General features: G+C 44.5%; 1 protein-coding gene across 3 annotated transcripts; it reads left to right on the top strand.

The window, feature by feature from the left end:
- The first annotated feature begins 256 nt into the window (after positions 1-256).
- tango2 (transport and golgi organization 2 homolog (Drosophila)) lies at positions 257-17,099 on the top strand. Of its 3 annotated transcripts, none has more exons than XM_048994312.1 (9): positions 257-414; positions 3,381-3,589; positions 6,354-6,442; positions 8,072-8,191; positions 9,885-9,999; positions 13,285-13,355; positions 15,830-15,977; positions 16,363-16,467; positions 16,672-17,099. In XM_048994312.1, the coding sequence occupies exons 2-9, from the start codon at positions 3,537-3,539 to the stop codon at positions 16,790-16,792; spliced, it is 822 nt and encodes a 273-aa protein (XP_048850269.1). In that variant the 5' UTR covers positions 257-414; positions 3,381-3,536; the 3' UTR covers positions 16,793-17,099. The 3 variants fall into 3 exon arrangements, with proteins under 3 accessions (XP_048850269.1, XP_048850276.1, XP_048850283.1); XM_048994319.1 differs by lacking the exon at positions 257-414 and adding an exon at positions 421-599; XM_048994326.1 differs by lacking the exon at positions 257-414 and adding an exon at positions 2,516-2,698.
- The last annotated feature ends 3,921 nt before the right edge of the window (positions 17,100-21,020 follow it).

Raw genomic sequence — 21,020 nt, 5'->3', positions numbered from 1 at the left:
CGTATGCACTTTCCCCCATCAATTTCACAACGTGACAACCTTACAAGCCCTACCTTAATAATATTAACAGGGCGGGGACTACAAGGCTACTTATTATTTATAGACCAATCACGTCTCTGATTACTGCCGTATAAAAACACAAGGTTATAAACTTAAATTGGTCATTCAGTTAACCCAACTGACTGTCCATTAATGACAGTTGAGCGTGTCAGTAATATAAATGCATATATAATGTATCACATAATCCAAAGACGTTATATAGTTGTAATACCGTACCATTATTTAGAAAGCGAGCATAGAGTGTCATTTTTCTGGCCAATCGTGTGACGTGTTGCTGGAGCGTCAGAGAGACAAGGTTATAAACTGGCAAGGGGTAGATGGTCAAACTACAGATCTTTAGCAGCAGTTGGACTCGTGAGTAATGTTAATACAAACTTAATGTAATGCAGCTTTATTATGAGAACACACTTAGAGGAGGGTCATGTGTATAGGAAGGAAATTGTAAGCCTTACCGAGTTAGCCGGCTCGGCTAGACGTTAGCTAGTAGTTCTGCATAGCCGCGTTATCCGGCTAGCTACACAGAAGCCTGCAGAAGTTCGGTTAGTTTCTGAATTCACACTTGAAGTTTAAAGTGTCATGTAATGTGCATCTTAAAACACCTGCTGTCGGGTTGTTTTGTGCGTCTGTTGTCTATTGGTTTGAAAATACGGTGGCTATCAAGTTGCTAACGCCGCACCTTTAGTCGTGTTGACGTAAAGTACCTTCAGTAACCTGAACACAAATAAACACTCCTTTGCGATTTACTGTCTGTTTTAACTTAGTTTTTTTGGCTCGAGGCTGATTTGTTTGAGTGACAATACTGTGGTGCCTTCGGGCTTGTGTTTACGCTTTTTAAATGATCAGGGAGGAAGTTTTAAAGATAAGCCTCCCTTTATTAATAGGAAGGACATAAACGTTTATTTATGTCTACTCGTCTCTAAGAGCTTCAGTAACATCTCTATCGTTATTGTCAACATAAAAGATTGTTCGCCTTAAATGGTAGTATATGAAGCCGCAATTCTAACGTCTAATTGCTTCATAATTAAATTGCGAGAATAACATAAACTGGGCTGTACATCACGGTTGCAAGGCTTTAAAAGCCTTAACAGCTGTCTATTGTGCACCTGTTCCGTAATGGGATTGCTAGCCTGCTTTTAAAAGTAATGCATTTATAAAGTGAAGTGGCTGTTTTTTAAAGTTACGAACCCGTTTTTTTAAGAGGTACGGAGTGATCCATTCCATTAGATAAGATAGGAATGGGTCGCGAGTCCATCAGTCTTACACAACTTCTCGCGAGCTCTTTCCCAGTTAGTCTTTACCTGTCTTTTCTGTGCCAATGCTAGCTCCTGTAAGGCCCCCATGGGAAAACGTTTGCTTGTTTCTTAAGGAGTGCTTTAAAATCCAGCGTTCATTCTGACACTGGGCTCGGGCAGTGGCGGAGTCCGATGTCTCCCTCTGAGGGCTGTGATGACTTTATTTGGGGACAGAAGTAAGTGTCCTTTCCTGGCTGGGTTTGGGTCAGTCTAAGCTGTACACTCCGCACGGGGTGGTGTTAAAAGTAATGGACTTCCCCAACTGCACAGCTGCCCAGAGTTTTGATGTCTTAACATCAATCCTGTCAGCATCAGAGAGGACATTCAACTGGGAATGCATTCATTCGTGATTTATTTCCCTCAAAACGTTCTTTGTAAACATGTGGCTTGTTTCTTGGTCTTTCAGCAGCAGCATAGTGCCTTTGTTAAAAGGGAATTCCACTGTAATAATGAACACTGTCGCCTGTCCTGTTGCAGAAATCTGCACCCGAGAGAGTTTCAGTAGTTTATGCAAGCAATGAAATTAGCTTTATCATGTTTTATTCTGCAGTGCATTTATTTGTTGTCACTAGCCTGTTTCTAGAAACTCCCAGCATGCATCTTGAAGTCTAGACTGGGGCCTCTTGGGGTCTAATTAGAGGCTGACCTGCCATTAGGTGACAATAGTCGGATACAAAAATAGCTTCAGAGTAAAGGCAGTCAGGAAATCTTGTGGGCAAGTTCAGCTTGTAATCGGGAAATACTGATTTATAGAACATGTTTTACTGCCCATGATGTCCGAATACCTATGTAATGATGTCATATGGTGAACAATGGCTTCAGTTTCCTCTGGACATGTAGGACACAGTCAGGTGATGATGCAAATAACCTGTAAGTGGAGTTTCACTTTAATTTGTTGGGTGCACTTTATTGCAAATTACTTTTTGGAAAGGCCTTAATTAGGAAGTTCTCCCTGAAACGTTTTTATGCCCTTTTAATGTATAAGCATAAACTGTAAATGCCTCTGCCATAATTGAAGGACCGCAATGCCACTCTGCTTTAACAGGAGCCTGTTGTTGCTTTAAGATATCCTCCTGGTGGGTCGACAGAGTACCAGTTCTGTTCTTTATCCCCCCCCCCCCCCCCATGACCAATTAACCTTAAATGGCACGTCTGAGGGAGAAGTATGGCACAGTGGCATCTGTGTAATTATTTTTTACTGGTCTGCTTTCTATCAAAACTGCTTGTGTGTTAAACGCCCGTAAATTAGCTGCCAGGCTTCCTTGGGCTTGGGTCGCCATACTGACATAGGTGTGGAGCTGCTTCATGATGGCCTGTCTTCCCTCAAGCATGTCCAACCTCATCAGGTACCTTTCCATAGCCCAGAGCGTGACTGGACCCATCTCTCAGTCGTTAGCTGAGTATATTGTGGGGTTGTGTGCAAATTAAATCGGGGGATTAAAATCCAGAAAGATGGTGATGTGTGGAATGAAAATCGGCTGATTTGAATTTGTTCCTTTTGATGAAAAAGCCAAGTGTATTATGTCCCAGTTTGTATTCATTGTGTGTCACAGCACATAGCGGGCCAGACTGAAGCCTTCATTTCATTTAGGTCATGCCTTGCAGCACTCTGTTCATGTCTCATTATTAAACCAAAATTTTGAAAAATGGATATTGTAACTATACTAAAGCTCAACCAGTTACATATTCAATCTGTTTTATATAGTAATGTGGCAGATTTTGGTGCGTTCTGTGGCATTCATGTATTTTGAGACTTCAGATTTTCATAATGCTTTTTCAAAAGGATTTATAGCCTTTCCTTATATTAAACTGATGTATTTTTTCCCCTTAGGTTCTGCTTATGGCTGTGTTTCCTAATGCATATTAATTTCTCAGTGTGTGCCGCCCTCTTATTTGGCTCTGGGGGTGGTGTTCTGTGTGTTAAATGCTGGAGCACCGAGGACCTGGCAGCTGGGCCTGGCATTCTTGCTGCATTTGGATAGTCTTTTGAGTTTGTGCCATTAAGAGACGTATGAATTGTCTTCTCAGGTCACCGTCATCAGGGGCATTGGTGTCTGTGTCCCTGCAGACTCTGTGGGCATGGTCCTGTAGAAGCAGTGAGTGTGACGCCCACGCTACCCAGCACCATATGAGAGAGTGCCCCACCTGACCCCACCCTCCTCCCCCATCCGTGGAAACTACCCCATGTGCATCATCTTCTTCAAGTTCGATGCCCGTCCTGCATCAAATGCCTACAGGTACGGTATTTGCAGTGGCCGTGTGTTGGTGTAGATGAGCTGTTCTCACCCGAAGGAGGGAAATGGCTCCATTCACAAGCCTGACTGGTAGATATGAGTGGTAGGTCTGCCTGAATAGACCATATGCCTCACTGTCAGGCGTAAATGTGTCATGTTTATTCTCTTCCGTGGGAAAGGCAGTGGGCGTGTTGGCATCATGCTGGCGCCTTCAAAGGGAAGATGCTTTGTATCAATTAGCCTTTGAAGCTACTGGCCCCCTCGCTTGTGGTTGTTTTTAATGATAATCCGGCTCTGAGGGTGACTGCGATTCTATGTGGTCACAGTCCTGACGTGTGGGCAAGTTCTCCCTAAGTTTGGGTGCCACGAAACACCATTCTCCGCGAGAATCACTTGCCTACCCACCCGACCTCCTCACTGTTCCCCCATTCCAGTCCATCCCATTGCGCCCCTCCCGTTCTGTGTGTAACAGGGTGGTTATCTTGCAGGCACCATGCAATGGCCGTTTTGTCATTCGGTTTGAGAACTCGCTGTAGGCGTGTTTATTCTTTTGCTTCCCATTGGGACTTTTGGATTCCTTAGAAGGCGGAACAGAGACCGAAGTGTGAATCTGGGGTAAGTGAGGGTTAGTGGGGGGGGGGTCACGAGGCTACTGTCATCCTGGTGTGCAGTGCCGAGTCATAAGTGGCCATCTCACTCGGCTTGCATTGACTGTAGACCAGTGGCTGTGAAAGAGGGTACAGGTAAGGGGCCTGGGGCAGGCCTCATGGGGTTGTCATGGTGACACTGATTGGTCGGGTTCAACTGTCATGCAGTATTATGCTGTGTTCCATTTACCTCTGAGGTCAGAACTTGGAGCTGGGAATACAAGAAGTCAGAAATCCATTTAGCTAAACCAGGGACCTGTTTCAAAAAGATTTTAAGCTTAGCCGGGTAGCTTGTTGGACTTAAGGTACCTCAGTTTTAGTGGCCTTTATTTTCGTTCACTTACATTTAACCCCGACTAGCTTAAATCCGACAAACTATCCAACTACAAAAGAAATCCAATTCAAGACCTGTTAATTGTTAGCAGTTTCAGTTGATAACATGTTACATGGTGTTTTTAGCATAAAACTCCATAGCAACACATCCACAGATAGCAGTTGGGCAGTTCTGTGCGTACGAACGATTCAATGAGCCAGAAATAAAATGTACGCGCCAATAAACGGTATAAAACTACAGCTTTAACTCCTGTTGATAAAGGCCGCAGCCGTCTTGGATTTTGTTGAGAGGTTATGTCTTCCTCCAAGTTCACAAGTTGGAATTCCGACTTCAGGGGCCATTTCCGAGTTTAAGTGGAATGCAGCATTAAACCCTAAAGGTTTCCTTTCCCTTCACTTTGTTCCCGAACAGTCACTACACCTTTCTTCTGGACATCCTGAATTTGCTTCCCTAGGTCCAGCTTGCGGGTCTTACAGAGGTGCTTCAATTCCTACACTTCTCCAGTGAGAAGGTGGGGCTCTGATGCCCTGGGGGTCACCAGCCTCTGGATGTCCACTGTGCTGTGGTTAATCTCGCCTCTCTTACCCGCTATTTAGCCAATGCGTTTGCAGCCATTTGCCAGTTCATTATTGTAATGAGGAACAGCCCAGAACAAGGTGGAGTGGGCACACATGGTATGATTGGGGGGTGGGGTGAATGAATGGTGTACTGTAGCTGTGCTTAACAGGAGTTTGATCTCTAAAAACACATCAGATCTCTTGCGGGGTGGCATGAATGTTCTGCTGTAGCTTTGTTTAATGGGAGGTATGGGCTAAGCTGTTGGTCTCTCCTGTACTTGTCGTATGTATCTGGTTATATCAACCGTTTCATTTGAGGTTAAGGCAGGATGTACATAAGTATATGTGACCCATGCTGGCAAAATGAGTCGGAATGCGCTCAGGCTAATTATGAGCTAGAGTCAAAAATGTCAGAAAGTGAATTTTCGGCGAAATTGAGATTTTCCCAAAAATGAGTCCATTAAGTCATCATCTATCGATCCCAATAATCAAAATAGCAAATAAATACCTTGAACCATCATAATTTGAATGTTTTGTACGGGCTTTGTCTTCAGAAATTAGTCCTTATTCTTAAATTTTCTTAAAGTCCATGAAGTCCGTCTGGGAATCCCCCCACCGATTGTTTGGTATCACCGTGAAGCGAGGCTCACCTACTTTCTAAAAGTTTGCATAGAATTTCCAATGACATCACTCTGAACCAATAGAACTCGATTTTATAAAGCCCTGTTGATGTAAACAATTTCTAACGGATGTGACTCCGTCATTTTTTGTCCAATTCCAACAAACCATACATCACTTTGAAGGTTTTGAAAAGGAGAATCTAAAAATAACTCCATTTTGAAAATTTCCTCATTCCGACTCATTTTGCCAGCACGGGATGTATGTGTATATTTCAACTGCCTTTGAACGCCCCCCTCCCCAATAGCAAGCAAGTCTTTAGAGGTACGGTCTCAAAACCTGAAAGTCCCAAAACAGACCTTTGTCTTGTACCTTTGAGAACTCTGGACTCATTACACCAGAGAAACTTAGACCATGACTGATGGCGTGCAGTAAATCAACAGGTTGTGAGTTTTGAAGCCTGAGTCCAGCCTTCACATCAGAGTAGAGTTGCTGCCAGTCCTTCCTTTGGCAAGAACCTTCTGGAATCTGCCTTTATAGATAGTGCTGTGGGGCTCATCTCTCCCTCTGTCTCTCTGCCTCCCTCCATCCCTGTCCATCCTACATTTCAGGCTCATTCTAGCTGCCAACAGGGATGAGGTCTACAGCAGGCTGTCCAAGAGCGCCCACTTCTGGGGAGACGGTGGCGAGATTCTCAGTGGTAAGTGCATATTATCGCCTATCACTTCACCTTGTGGGCTTTTACCGGTGCAGAGGAAGCCTTTCCACAGTGAGTGTCTGCGGGTTTATCACCTGCCCGTCTGGAGCCAAAGTGCAGGAGTGTTTCAAATCTGTTCCCTAATTTTTTCCTCCCGTGTTCATAAGATTGCTTCGTTTACATGCTTATACTTGAGGAACTGAATGACATTCCTTTGGGAATGCCACTTTCCTCATTAGGAAGTACAACACGGGTGTCTGGCTAACCACCCAATCACCAGTAATCGTTGGGGGGCTTGTGTTGCTGTGCCTTTAATTGACCAGCGTGGCCCTTTTCACTCTCCTGGTACCAGTCGATTGGCCCTGTTCTCCTGCATGTTTGCCAGGAGGCCCAGTCAGTACTGGCTTTTCTGTGTGGGGGTCACGCACACACTTCAGTCATTAACATGGCCCAGCTGAAGCCTCCTTCACTTCGGGTTTGTGAACCGTAAATGATCACTTCAGTCTCCTGGCAGACCTTTGATTGACTGCTTAATTAGATCATTGTTTTGGTCTGTTTAACAGTGAGTGTTTTGCCATGCCTTCTGGAAATATCTGTCATAATTCAGTGTTGTGTACAAACTAAGCACTAATTAAATAATTAAGGGGGGAGGGGTGCTGTACGGAGACCATCCTGGCGCGCACCATGTCAGACTGTGTTGTCTGGCTGCTCTGTTCAGATGCGGAAGGGTGGGTGAGCAGGATGTCGGTAATTTCGGCAGCCCCTGTTGCTTTGATTCCCACCCTCCCAGGTGTGCTGTTCATCGAGGCCACGTTGCCACTACAAGCTGGGCTAATTTGCTCAGCCTGGCTGCACATTTATCCATGAAGGAAAAGGTACAGACTTTATCTGGTGAGCTTGGTTCTCATTGGCATTTATGGATTTGGGTTTTAAGGACTTTAATTATGGCTTTTAATTGGGTATAATTTAACAATATTGTATAGTTTACTTTTATTGATCTGGTTAGAAGGCGTAAAGCTTGCTGCAACTGAATGTCGTTAAATGTCTGGATATGCAGATTTTTATTGACTCTAAGTGGTGGATGTATTACGCTGCTTGGTTACACATTAAAGGCGCAGGCAGCTTGATTAACGGTTGATTTAATTAGGGAGGAGATGGGTTGGACTGAACTTTGGCGAGATTTCAGGCATTTGATGGCTTTCTGTTCAGAGCGAATTTTACTTTAGTTTAATCCTTATTAATTGCTCTCGGGGCTGTGTGCTGCTGGAGGAAATGGCAAGGTAAATGCAGAGCGGGGAGCTTGGGCCTTAGAGGGTGGCTGATGTGTGTGTCCCTGCAGTGAGGAGATTGTCTGTCTGTTTTTGAAGCATTTCTCCAGGCCTGAGGGGTACAACAGCGCTCCTGTTAAAGTCGTCTTCAGATTATAGCTTGAAGTGATGAGGGGTGAATAAGTGAGACAAACTAGCCACCCCCCTCAATTTGTGGTGTGTAAACATTAAATGGTCCAGACACCTGCACCATAATGAGTGATGAGCTCACCTCAGTTCCCTGAGACCGGCAGCACAAGCGAAAGCGACACTGTCCACACAGCGGGGTCCCTGCTTACCGTCTGGGCTCTGTGCTGTGTGACAGGGTTAGACCTGGAGGAGGGTAAGGAGGGCGGCTCCTGGCTGGGCATCAGCAGACGGGGCAGGCTGGCGGCCCTCACCAACTACATGGATGCCAGGCCCAATCCGGACCGCCAGGGAAGAGGTGAGAGGGAGATCGCCTTGGGGGTCCACTTTGCGAGAATGTAGCTGGATGAGAGCAGATCGGCATTTCAGGAATGTATAAAAAGAGCCAGGGAAATAAACACGGCATGGCTTTGTTCCCCTGTTCCTTTCACGTACATGAAGCATTTTATCTCTCTTCTCTGCCTTGACGCCTCCATGCCTACATTTCTTGGTTTATATTGCCCTTGTAAATGCTGTATAGTCCATTGAATGCGAACACCCAGGGGGATAGTGTTTTTTTTTTTTTCAGCATGTTTTTGCTGTGATACCCTTTACTGTGTTTACGGAGACTGTCACGGAGTGGAGGAACCATTTACTGCAGACGAGCCAAGCGTGGATTCCCTGGCCTTCCAAAGAGGGAGCAGTGGGTTCCGAAAAATACCTCTGAGAAGGGCAGAACCGATATAAAATGCTCAGTGTGGGGGAGGCGGGTGCTGTTTGCTCTGATGTGTTTTTGAACTGTTTGTAATGAATGTTTCACTTTTTAGTTCATCTCAAAAGCAGGATCATCAGAAACGGGAATTTTTCTCACTGTCAAATGTAATCCAAAGAATTATATTTAGGTTGTTGAAGGTTTCACTCTTCCAAATATAGGAGACTAAAAAAAAAAAATAGTCTTGCACTTTCACTTTTCCCTGACTTTTTGACAGTTTACCCACATCAATTCAAGATTAATAGGCTGTCTTTATCGAAGCAGCACCACATTCTGCCACATAAATCGTGGTTTTGACATTCAGCCAGCCATCAAATCTGTCACTAGAGGAAATGGAAATGTAAATAGCATCTCATAGGCCAAAAACCAAATTTAATCCATTAAACATTTGGCCTTTCCACGTTATCTGAACATTGGCTGGTCACCCATCACCCAAACATCCGCTAACTCTGGCTCTTTGTCTCCCATTGCTGAGTATCTCAGATTGAGGCTTCACGTGATGTATCGCCACACAGTCGGAGTGAGAGAAACGTGTCTGCTGGAATTTTGTACAAGAGTTCCTGACCTGCATCAATCAGTCTGCAGCTTGTACATTTTTAAAACATTCTCTACATAAACGATAGATCTCTTTTTGGAACTTTGACTACTCTGAAGGGGGGGGGGGGGTTGTCTGTCAGAAGGAAGCATCATCTGAGGGTCAGGGATAGGTCAGTACTGACCAATGGCTGAATGGAGGGCTTTATTTCATACTGGCACATAGCCACAATCAAGTTAAGATTATGACCTGCCGACTTTCAGGTAATCAGGTAAACCCAGTTAGCTAAGTATGGCCCAAGCAGATTTTTAGATGTCACTATGGCCAGTCAGACGTCTGCGGATGTTTGCATATCTGTCGCTATCAGTGTTTCCCGCTATCCCTGCCCCTGACACCCCCGCCATTGCCCTTCTAAAACATTCAGATGTCTTCATTTTAGGGGCCTGGAGGCTCAGGAGTGAGGGAAATTGAAAGTGATTAGTTTCAGCTGCAGGGAATCTGTGATGAGTGCTCAACCTAATGGGTGTCATGATTTAGAGCGCAGGTTCCCGGAGCCAGCTGATTGGAGGACTCGTGTGATGAGTCTGCTGGCCGACATGCGGCAATGCACTGCTGTCTGCTTCACCCTTCTCTGAACTGACAAGCTCTTTCTCCTGGATAAAGATTCTCTTTTCCATGTGTGACTTTTTTTACTTTGTACTGTAGGCTTTCTGGTTTCGAACTTCTTGACAGACAGCATGGACAGCTACTCCTACCTGAAGAAGGTGTCCTCCGAGAGCCACCTGTACAATGGCTTCAACCTGTTAACGGCTGAGTTCAGGTGAGCGCCCGGTTGGTTCTGAGCACCCTGGGGCCCAGACCCGGTGTCCATTACCATGTGGACAGAAACCCAGACTTCTTACTGAATAATTGGCTAGTGTCTCTTTGCAGACTGTTACCCGTGGCTGTAACCTGCGTGTGACGGGCCCTCGATGTTGGGATCTTCCTGTAGTGTCTCCTTTCACCTTCACGGTTTCTCGCAAACAGATATGCAGCCATGTTTCCTCTGGTCACTGCTGCTACAGACGTGTAGCTTTCCCCTCAGGCTATAGGCTGAGTCTGTTTTACTTCATGTCTGATCTCCCAGCATTCCTTCCCAGTGCAGCCTCTGGTTCCATAGACCATGATGGTGACCTTACTCCAGCCTCCCTGCTTGAATGGGTTTTCTCTGCTGACCCAGAGTTCACAATTAATGATTTTTAAACAAAGTAGATAGGCTGAAATGTGCTTTTTTTTTTCTTGTTTACTGCTTATTCTGAGACATAATGTTTTTCATTGTGCAGGAATTGAAATCGTATTTAATCTTTACCAGGAAACACCTTTGCCGTGATGGTGTGTAATGCACTTGCATGATGTGGTACAGGTGCTGATAAGTATTTATGTAGCGAAATAACCCAAATGTATGTTGTGGGCTCTCTAGCCGTAAAGCTCCACATTATGCTGGCAGTGCTTTGAGGGAGGATTTTGGTCTTTAACTTTGCTCGGCTGGGAGGCCATCAGAGCTTAGTGCTACAGTGGCTGGATGTCTGGGTTTACGGAAGCCGCCCCGTCCTCCTGCCATCCTGGAGCTCAAGCACACCCTGGTGGATAAGCAGGCCCTGACCCACCAGCGTGGCTAATGCGGCTTTCGAGAAGTAGATCGCGCTTTTTCCCGGCACTGCGGTATTGCTGCGGCCCGCTTGTCAAAGCCGTTTCGGAAATGCAAATGAGCTCGTTAAGGCTAGGAATTACTGGCGCCGTGGTCTGAGCTGTTGGGGCTACAGCGCATTTGGGTGAGATGGCGGGTAGGGAATTCATCTCCTCGCGTCAGCCAACATCCACCACAGCCAGGCTGTTATCTGGAGCAGTGATTGCTCACCACCACCCCCAATGCAGGGGATCCAATGTATCCTGTGCAAACAGTGAAAGATTAATTGACATGCACGGCTAAATAAGTGACTTTTTTTCACGTTACCCAGGGTGCACTGCAGCGGGTGAATTGGTCCCTGAGGGATCATGGCAGCCTTTGAGTCCCCACTCAGCAATGTCACTTGGCAAATGGAGGGCTCTTTTATGTGACTATTAGTGTTTCACATAACAGTGCCGTCTGATCGGACATGTGGACCTGTCCTGCTCTGGTCACTCCCGGAAGCTTGGAGCCTGTTAATGTCACGCTGTCCTTGGGTGAGCAAGGAATTGACATAGTAGCGATATCCCATTAGACAACCTATTCGTATGGATGCCGGTTTCTATTAAAAGTGTGCATAAGTCATCTACAGAGAGACAAATTTTCCCTCCATTTGTGGACCTGCATCACTTGTCATATTTCCATGTGAATATGACATTTTAAAGCATATAAATGTAATATAAGGGATGTTCTCGGCGTAAAGACTTGGCGGAGCCCTTCTGGCTGCATGGCATGCCCTTTGGCTGCCCACCTGCAGGCGGCGTAGTGTAAAAAAGTCAGACCGCAGGGCAGTCAGGCCCCCCTCCCCTACCCCCAGTCATTGAATAGGCCAGTATGAGAAGTTTGTTAGTCCTGTCACATGTACACTGCAGCTGGTCTTGGCCCCTGCACATATTCCCTCAGCCTCTCCGCATCCTCCCTGATCAGCCACTTGCTTGGTCGTCCGTTTTATGAGGACTGGCCTGATGTGAGCAGGTGCTGCGTATCGACTGTTATACCTATCCCCTGATCTGGGCCTTTTAAAATGTGTGTGTCTTATCATATATTATTTATATATAATATAATATAAAAAAACCCGTCCATCTCAAATGGGAGAGGTTCTGCAAGAATTGTGGAATCTATCCTTAAATGTTGGCCAAACACTTATTCAGCGCTGATATTTATTTCAGTTAATTTTATTTGATTCATTTTTTAAGTTATTGAATAGTTCTTACCCTGAAATATTAGGCATTAGTGTGTGTTGCAACATTATTACATAATGTTCTATTATGTAATAACTTGAAAACATGGTAGAAATTCATATACTGGAATTTCATATTGCAACCTTACCCTATTATTATTAATGATGATAATATCATCTTTATCATTCAGTTTCTTACATTCCGTTAAGTTATTACCAAACGCAGCATTATTACATAATGTGTTACAGGGTGTGTGAGTATTTTTTAATGTACTTAAATCTTAATTTCAGGTCATTAATACAATAGAGGATGGAATTCAGGCACATTAACTTTAATAGCAGAGCCAAAGGGGTTCAGTTATCTGCAGCAGCCTGTGGTTCTTTCAGCTCCCTACAGAGCTGCTTTGGTATAAATGCTCCATGATTCACAGGCGTTTGGGTAGATGACCATGCGATGCCACTGACATTGCACCGTGACCATGTGCCATTAACCTGCCAACAGTCAGCTTATGAGTACAGAGATGACCAGGCCACTGCTCTCATACTGTTAAACACTCTCTACAGTTAACGGTAACCAGGTAATGAATGCAGCTGTTGTACGGAAGCATGAACTTCAAAGGCATTCATGGTGTGAGACAAAGGCTTGAAGACCCTTTGCAGTTTATACCGTATGAAATTTACCCCTGCTTTTTAGCGTGAGCTCTGCATGCGCTCTCTGAGCCAATCATAATCATTTTCTTCCTTGTTCACTCATAAGTGAGGCGAACAGGAACTAACCGGAAGTGATTTGTTGGCCAACAAGTGTAATAGAATCTGGTTATGCTGCTGCCCTAATTTTGTATGTACAAAATTTAGGCTGTCGTGGCTATTAAAATGTTCTTGACATTCATGTTTTGGGAAATTCATTCCCAATAAGCTTATTTTAAATAAGCGTTAATTGTCAGTGTACCAGTAGAAGCTGTTTGACGAGTTGTTTCAAGGCAACTTCAATTAAAGTTGCACTTTACATAAAAATTTACAGCATTGAACGGTGTCTTGTTTTGTATAGAAATAAATTAATGGAGTAGCCTATAAGCCAGAGAAGTATTGTTAGGATTGTGCTGTTAAAAATAAAGAAATCGCCATGTGCCGTAACTGGGCCTGGCTGTTTCTGTCCAGGACCGGCTGGGCTGCCATTTCACAACTGACCGCAGCTTCTACCTTTACCCCTCTCTGTTCAGGTCCAAAGGGGACACCACTATGTGTTACTATGGAAACAAAGGCAGCGCAGAGCCTGTGGTGCTGAAGCCAGGTTTGTTCCTCGTCCCCGCTGGTGTCTGTCCCTGTGTCCGTGTGTCTGCTGTCCCACATGTGATTATAAGTTACTCCTCATGTTGGGGTGACTGAGTGTCCTTTAGCAGAAGTTTGAGATACTATGTGGTTACTTTGATCAAATATATTTAAAAAATGTTTGGCCTCTTCATTGAAAAACAAATTTTGAATCAAACACCTTTAGTATAGATTTTTATCTATACTAAAAAAACGACTCCCATTAACAGAAAGCTTTCGAGTTGTAACTTCCTAAACAGTTTGCTTCCCTGGAGATCACTCTGCTTGACATTAATGCTCGTAAGCAGTGTTACACCGGGAAACCTGGTGAGGATGGATCAGGTTACACTGGCCTCCCTACGCACAGTAATGGATGTAGTTAATAAAAGGTGCCGATCGAAGGGCTCAGTCTCAGGCTTTATTGCATTATTATTGCCCATGTTTTTCTGCATTAAAAACCCCCAAAGTGACTAAACTTTGACCACCTTACAGCAATAAACAGCAGTACTTCTCTGGCCGCCAGGTGTGCCTGGCATAGTGAAGAGTTGTTTCCCTTCCTGAGATGAGGATGGCTTTACGGATTCTTCTCTCACCCTACATTCTCGTGTTAGTGATGTCTGAAATTAGTTTTTATTTATGCCACATTAAATTGCGTGCCGATTAATGTCCCACAGACACTCCAGATTGGAATGTACCACTAAATTACTTTTTCAGGGGTGGGTAGGCTAGTGTAATGTCTGCTTCCGGCAGCTACCGTTCCATTGTCCTTGTTTTAAACCACTAACGGGGCCGAGCTCTTTCTCGGACTGTTCTGTTCCCTGTAGGGATGGGGGCATGCAAGTCGATCTCCTGCACTATCTCTGTGGAAGCCACAAGTGGGTGGGACCTAAGGTGCCATCAGTCGTCAGCTGTGATTGACAGCAGACAGCAGCAGGCCACACTGCGCATTTCAGATCCTCGTCTCTCCTGTTTTATCGACTCTGGTTTAGGGCGATGCCTGTGCAAAGAGGCAGGAGGAATGTGGACAGGGACTGAAGTTCAGAGTGTGTGAACATGCTTGGTTTGAACAGGACACTTTAAGCACCCTTTTTATGTTAAGATATTTTAAATAGAGCTTTAGTGGCCTTTGGAGGCCAATTTGGGTTTTACATTCAATCTTTGAGTAAGATCATACTGAAACTTATCGTAACTTTTTGCATTTTTTTAATGAGCGCTCCCCTACCCCCGCTGTCAGGTCTGTGGTATTTAGAGAGGCCATAATCTCCCCCAGATTATTTCTAGCCCCTCTGGGGATCACGCTCTTCATCCCACATGTACTTGTATAATGAGCCCGAACTCTTATCTGGAGAAGATGTATGGGGGGGGTGCAGCTTCTGCTCTCTGATGGAATCGGTCCTAATTGGCCTGAGGAAGTCAGCCATGGAATGCCCCCCCCCCCCCCCCCAGTACCTCCAGAACTGTGGCCTGTACTACTATGTACGAAGCGGGGTTACTGGCTTATCGGGGTAACTTGTCAGATTTAAGGTGGTCTGGACAAAATGTAAGTGAACGAATATATATACAGTATCTCACAAAAGTGAGATACTGTATCCATTTAAACTGTGGTACCTTAAATCCGACAAGTTACCCCAATCAGCCAGCAACTCCGCTTCGTAGTACAGGCCACTGGTCTTGGAAACGTGCCACACCCCCTCCCCATGTCTCAAGCCACCTGATAAGTGAGATGGGCATCGCTTAGTCTGTTAAGGATCAGGCCTTTCCTTCAGTGTCGAGCTGCTGATGTTGGCTCCTCATTTCAGGGGTTTGTTCTTTTTTTGGCTATAACAGCCATTGTCGTTGGTCTCAGACTACAGGACTGACATGTTTGTGATTATGCCATAATTTGTAGTTCTGACACATTCAGGGCCTTTCCTAGCCAATGTAGCACCCTAGAGGAGCATTACCGCCGGCGCTGCTGTGCGAAGCAAAGAGAAATTGGTTGGCAAGGCAGCACCCCCTCAGAAATTGTCTTCACAGATGGCCATCTATGCCATATAAGATTGACCAGCCATGGACAAATGTATTCCATTTTCACTCCAGTTTTGGGTTCCCCAATGACAGTTGTCTGGAGGTGTGAGGCCTTGACACCTGTGATGAGCAGGATTTTGTACCCTGACAATCATGGCTCTGTTTAACCCGCTCATGGCTGGTTATCCGCTAATGTAAACCGGACGATGACTGATGGAGCTAGATTTCTGTGAAAGATATTTGCAGCAAAAGACCCTTTTGTGGCACAGGAGACTCCAGACCTACTTTAAGAGTCCTCTCCTGAGCTGGCTCAGTTTCATCCTCCAAAACTGATTGCCTTTCAGATTTTTCTGTCGAAGCACTAGACAGAAACGAACTGGGACCCTAATGCATCTGCGTAAACCTCAGCCAGTAATACAGGGGTTTCTGATGTGTGCTGTGTTCCGGCAGGAATCTATGGGCTGAGTAATTCCCTTCTGGAGACTCCATGGAAGAAATTGCAGTACGGCAAGAATCTGTTCACCAGCGTGATTGGCCGGGACCTCCCAACGGACGGCTTGGTGCAGGAGCTGCTGCAGGTCCTGAGCAATCAGGAGATGTGAGTGTCTGCCTGCCTGTCTGTCAGCCCCCCCTCCTTCCCCTATGTGTGAATATACACTTGGTCGACCTTTATACCACTCCTGAAACAGGCTTAGAATAGGATATGAAGTATCCTTGGGAGCCCTCCAGTAATGGGGTCCACATTTTTGCTACTGGGATCGGGGAAGGAACAAAAATGTGGAATGTCTGGCAGAGAGCTGGGAGGGGCCAAAAAACGTGGACTGTCTGAGGGTTCCCAAGGACAGGATTGGGATTGTAATGAGTGCCAAGTGTCTCCCTGCTGGAGCAGACCTCTCAGCTTTGGAGTTTGGCAGCCATGTCCGCTGCTGTTACCTAGTGTGGCTGAACTTCCTGAAGTCAAGCTCCTGCTTCCTGTATCCTAGCCACTCGCCGGACCCAATCCAGGAGCTCCAGGGGGACGGCTACAGCAGCGCCATGCTGCGGGCCCTATCTGCAGTGTGCGTCCGGTCCCCGGGATACGGCACGAGGTCAGAACGCACCTCACACATGGCCATCTCTGCACAGAGCTTTTCCGGCTCTAAACACAGAAATGCTCAGAAGTTCTTGTGTTTATATGAGGGATTGTTTAGTTTTTCCTGGTAGGAACTTTGAGTTGCATGACTGCATGCCAGCACTCATCCACCACAGACTGCTGCTTTTTAACATTCATCCTGTGTTCTGCTTCCGTCTAGGACTAACACGGTCATCCTCATAGATGCTTCCGGAAACGTGTCCTTCACGGAGAGAAACATGCTGCACTGTGACATCAACCAATGGGAGGTGAACACCTTCCACTTCAAACTGCAGGAATGAGGGTGGCAGGGCTCAGTGGAACATGCTTTGTGTCCCCACCCTCCCCCAGCCTTGCCTCCCCCATGCGCTCTGAATGTCAAGTTGTTAATTTGTTTAATTAGTACGTCAGGTTTCCCCCCCCCCCTCCAGCAAAAAAAGCCTTATTTCTCAGTCTTCATTCACATCTGTGTGGGAAGACAGTCAGACCCCTGAGACTGGAAATTTCAACCGTGATCTCTAACACAATCCATGTAACAAATGGTTTTTCTTTTTTTAATCTGCGAATGTTAACTTTATTAATAAAATTTAACCTGCATATATCAATAAACCATTGAATGTTTTAAAATGGTGGGCTGTTGACATTAGCCCTTCCAAAATCAAAGTGACTTGAGCGAAAAGGAGCATCCAGTGTAAGGTGAGGCTTGGTGTGTTTGGTGTGTGTTTATTGTAGTTTGAGGGTTGTATTGCGTTGTAGTGCTCTGTCGCACGTCCTCTGCTCACTCTCAGCGTCAGCACAAATCGAAAGCGATGTCAATGCATATGTCACACAGCCAGTAACTGGTAGTGTCTGCTTTTATCATCTGAAGTATTGATCAGGAATTCACCCTGCTCAGTGCCGGCGTGAGGCTCTGTATAGAGCTGAATGCCTACTTGATATCTTTGGGATCCATTGATCAAAAACAGGCCTTCAAAAGAATAAGGCCTCCAGGCATAAGGTATAATTCGACCACAGTTAACATGAAAAATATTGTATTCAACTTGTGTTCCAACCTTCTTGCACAGATTGCATAAATTTCCCCCAACATTTTGGTGTGAACTGCAACAGTGGGATTCTTCTCTTTCCTTACAAAATTAGGACTGAAATATTAGCTTTCCTACTTGTGCCAAAACACCTGATTGTAATGACTCCATGCTTAATTAACACTACTATTAATAATACTGTTCACAGAATGCTGTGGTGTGTGTGCCTAAAGCTTCTCTGCCACCCTTCACAGTGTTAGTGAGGTTTAGCCATATTTAAAATTCATACTTTTGATAGTCAGTGAGGTCTGCTATGCTGCCTCTTGAACGGGATAACGGGATAAACGTGGAACTTTCTGCAGCTAAGTGACCTTATTGATTTCATGTTCAGATGACAAAAATATATAGTATATCCATGCAAAAGAAGAAAATATAGTTGTAATCTTCTATGGGATGTGATCTATCAAATCTAAAACCTAGTGTTTTCCTTTCACATGCACTGTCTTCATGACATTTCCCTTTGTGACAGTTCGATTGGCTAATGGGTGCATTTCTCAGTTGAAACTAGTGATGGAGATCATGACTGAATTAATAGATAATTTTAATTAGTTCATACTGGTTCATTGATTCATTGACTTCCAACATGTCCACCTCGAATGGGTCTCCCATGCATATTTTTCCCTTGGGGGGGTGATCCCTTTTATTTTTAATTACATTTTATTACATTCAATGTATAATTATATGCTGCAATGGGTTGGTGCCCCATCCGGGGTTGTTCCCTGCCTTACGTCTTTTAGCTTCCGGGATAGGCTCTGGACCCTCCCGTGACCCTGAACAGGATAAGCGGTTTGAGAAAATGGATGGGTGGATATTTTATTATACATTATAATTAACGTTAAATTATACTTTGGCACCTGTACATCTCTACACCAGCAGGGGGCGAAAGAGAAGGCATCTTGGTTGTGAACTAATGTCATATTGAACCAGTCAATACAGTGACCACAATCATTTCGGTCACTTACAAGGTAAAAAAAGAACGATCCAATCAACCACGGACATCACATGTCTAATTAAAACTAGTGCGGCTCATTTAAAAGACACGTCATGTGAAGAGGTTACCTGCCAGAATAAAATGCTAAATGCCTTAAATTACAGCTTGACTAAGGGTTTATAGGCATTCTAATAGGTATTTAACCACTATAATTTAGCCAATAAGCCATATCACGAAGCTAAGGACGATTTGACGGATAACACCTTCCACCAGAGTAGCCTGGGAGAAATGGCCCCGTGGCTTTCACATGCACAATAACAATCCGATTTTGACGTGTTCATTATCATTTTCTGTATGACCTTTCCAGCTATACTGAAAACATTAAGGGGCAGACATCTCATTCGCTGCAAATGCAATATTGCAATTCGCAGTAGAGCATGAATTAATTCTTGTCATACACCTCTTATACCAGGTATGACTGTGAAATCATGTAATCCCAAAAACGCTGACAGGCGTAATAAAACCTTCTTATCAAAAGACATCTCTGTGACCAGATTCAGTAATGTGATTTAGAATTAATCACGGAGGCTGCCCTAATCCATATTAATGCACGGTATAGTTGTATACACCCCTTAGCAATTGCTAAGGTAATTGAAAATGTTCTGTATTCTTTTATTTATAACGACTACATTGTCTGCTTGGCAGTGTTCCCCTTTAATGGTTGTGAATTGTGATTTCGGAAGAGGTCATCAACCAAGTACATAGAGATGCATTATTTCTAGAAACAGTAAAACACTGTTCGTTGTCTGGTCATTAATTTAGAAAAGTGGAAATCAGTGCCGGGTTGTCCTTATTATTGGCAAAGATGTGTCATATGAAATAAAGGCACCATACTTTAGTGTGTTTCTAGGTCACTGGTGAAAAGTTCAGATGTAAAAGGTATTAGGCCTAGCAGATTCTGTAGAGGAAATATTTTGCTGCTCAAAATATTGACTGCAGAGCACCACCACCTGTAGTTCATAAAGATCCTTCATCATTATTCAGTTGTGTTCTTAACGAAGTTATGCGACAAAATAAAATTAATGAATGCATCTGTGTAAATGTGATAAGTAAAATCATCACTTTATTGGCATAATCCTGATTAGTATCACTGCTGAACAACAGGACCATATTTTTGCTGCATAGTAATTAACAATAATCAATCTCAAAGTCATATATGTGTGTTATGATAACAATACAATTAACAGCTATCTACTGTAATAATGATGACATTTCATTGATCCATCCATTTTCTGTAACAGCTTGTACTGTTGAGGGTTGCAGGGAATCTGGAGCCTATTGGCACAAGGCAGGGAACAATCCAGGATGGGGCATCAATCCATTGCAGGGCACACTCACACACCAGTTACTCACATGTGCACAACTAAAGGCAGTTTGACCAATTCAATTAACCTCAGCATGTTTTTGGACTGAGGGGATGGAAGAAACTGAAAGAAACCCCACAATGACATGGGGAGAACATGCAAACTCCACACAGACAGAGCCATAGCAGCAACTCAAACCCTGGTCCCAGAGGTGTGAGCAACAGTACTAATCACTGCAGCGCCACGCCTCCCCTCACTTTACTGATCCCAAGGAGAAATTCTCTTTTTGCCTTGCCCTCCATGACACACATGTAGGTGAGCTTGGCAGCAAAGGGCAGCCACCTGCAGTGGTGCCCATGGAGCTGGGGGTTAAGGGCCTTGCTCAAGGACCCACAAACGTGGCTATTCTGCCAAAACTGGGCTCAAACCAGCAACCTTCTGAACACAGACACAGAGGCTTAGCCTGCTCTGATCTCCAGTTCGTGCCTGGCCTTGGCAGAATAGCCATATGCCTGTAACCCCCATTCCCCTGAGCGCCACTTCGCTGTGACCCCCAAGCTTCCTCTCATCTGTATGGAGGGAAAGATGAAGAAAAGAGAATATCTCCACAGGGATTAATGAAGTTTTACTATGCATGTGTGTACGTATGTATATGACTGTGTGTATAATAAAGCTATATATACCCACATAATACTGTGTATATAATGATAAAGTGGGTGGAATAAATTGAGCGTGATATTCTTCATATTCATGAAGACCAATTTTAAAAACAATTTTCTAGCAAAACATTTTGTTGTGCGGTGTCTTATTACTGCCACCTACCTGCGCATACGGAGAATTTAATATCAGTAATATATGACTTTAAGAAATTTAGTCGCCATGTTTCCCAGAGCATTTATGTGATAAAAATATTTAAAATACTGCGTTTAACTGTAGCTGTTTTACAAAGGTAAAATTATATTTTATTGCCATTATACTCCGAAACTTATAACCCGTCATGAAGTGTATTTCATGCTGAAGCAGCTCTGGGAAAGCGCTTACGTTTCATTGGAAGAGGCTGATATAATCTAAAACCTGATTGGCCTTTTCATGTGTCATGGATTTCGGGTAAAGACAGAGGGCTGGTGAGGCCTGCTCTTCTCGTTTATTGGTC

The sequence above is a fragment of the Brienomyrus brachyistius genome, chromosome 2 (assembly GCF_023856365.1).
Source record: "Brienomyrus brachyistius isolate T26 chromosome 2, BBRACH_0.4, whole genome shotgun sequence".
NCBI classification, from domain to species: domain Eukaryota; kingdom Metazoa; phylum Chordata; class Actinopteri; order Osteoglossiformes; family Mormyridae; genus Brienomyrus; species Brienomyrus brachyistius.
This window is presented reverse-complemented; position numbering and strand designations above follow the sequence as displayed.

What these genes read in the sequence shown, in the direction of transcription:
- tango2 (XM_048994312.1), top strand. Translation starts at nt 3,537, where the DNA reads ATGTGCATCATCTTCTTCAAGTTCGATGCCCGTCCTGCATCAAATGCC. An exon ending in CGGTGGCGAGATTCTCAGTG is followed by an intron (nt 6,443 to 8,071) that starts GTAAGTGCATAT and finishes GCTGTGTGACAG; the next exon opens with GGTTAGACCTGGAGGAGGGT. An exon ending in TCCCCGGGATACGGCACGAG is followed by an intron (nt 16,468 to 16,671) that starts GTCAGAACGCAC and finishes GCTTCCGTCTAG; the next exon opens with GACTAACACGGTCATCCTCA.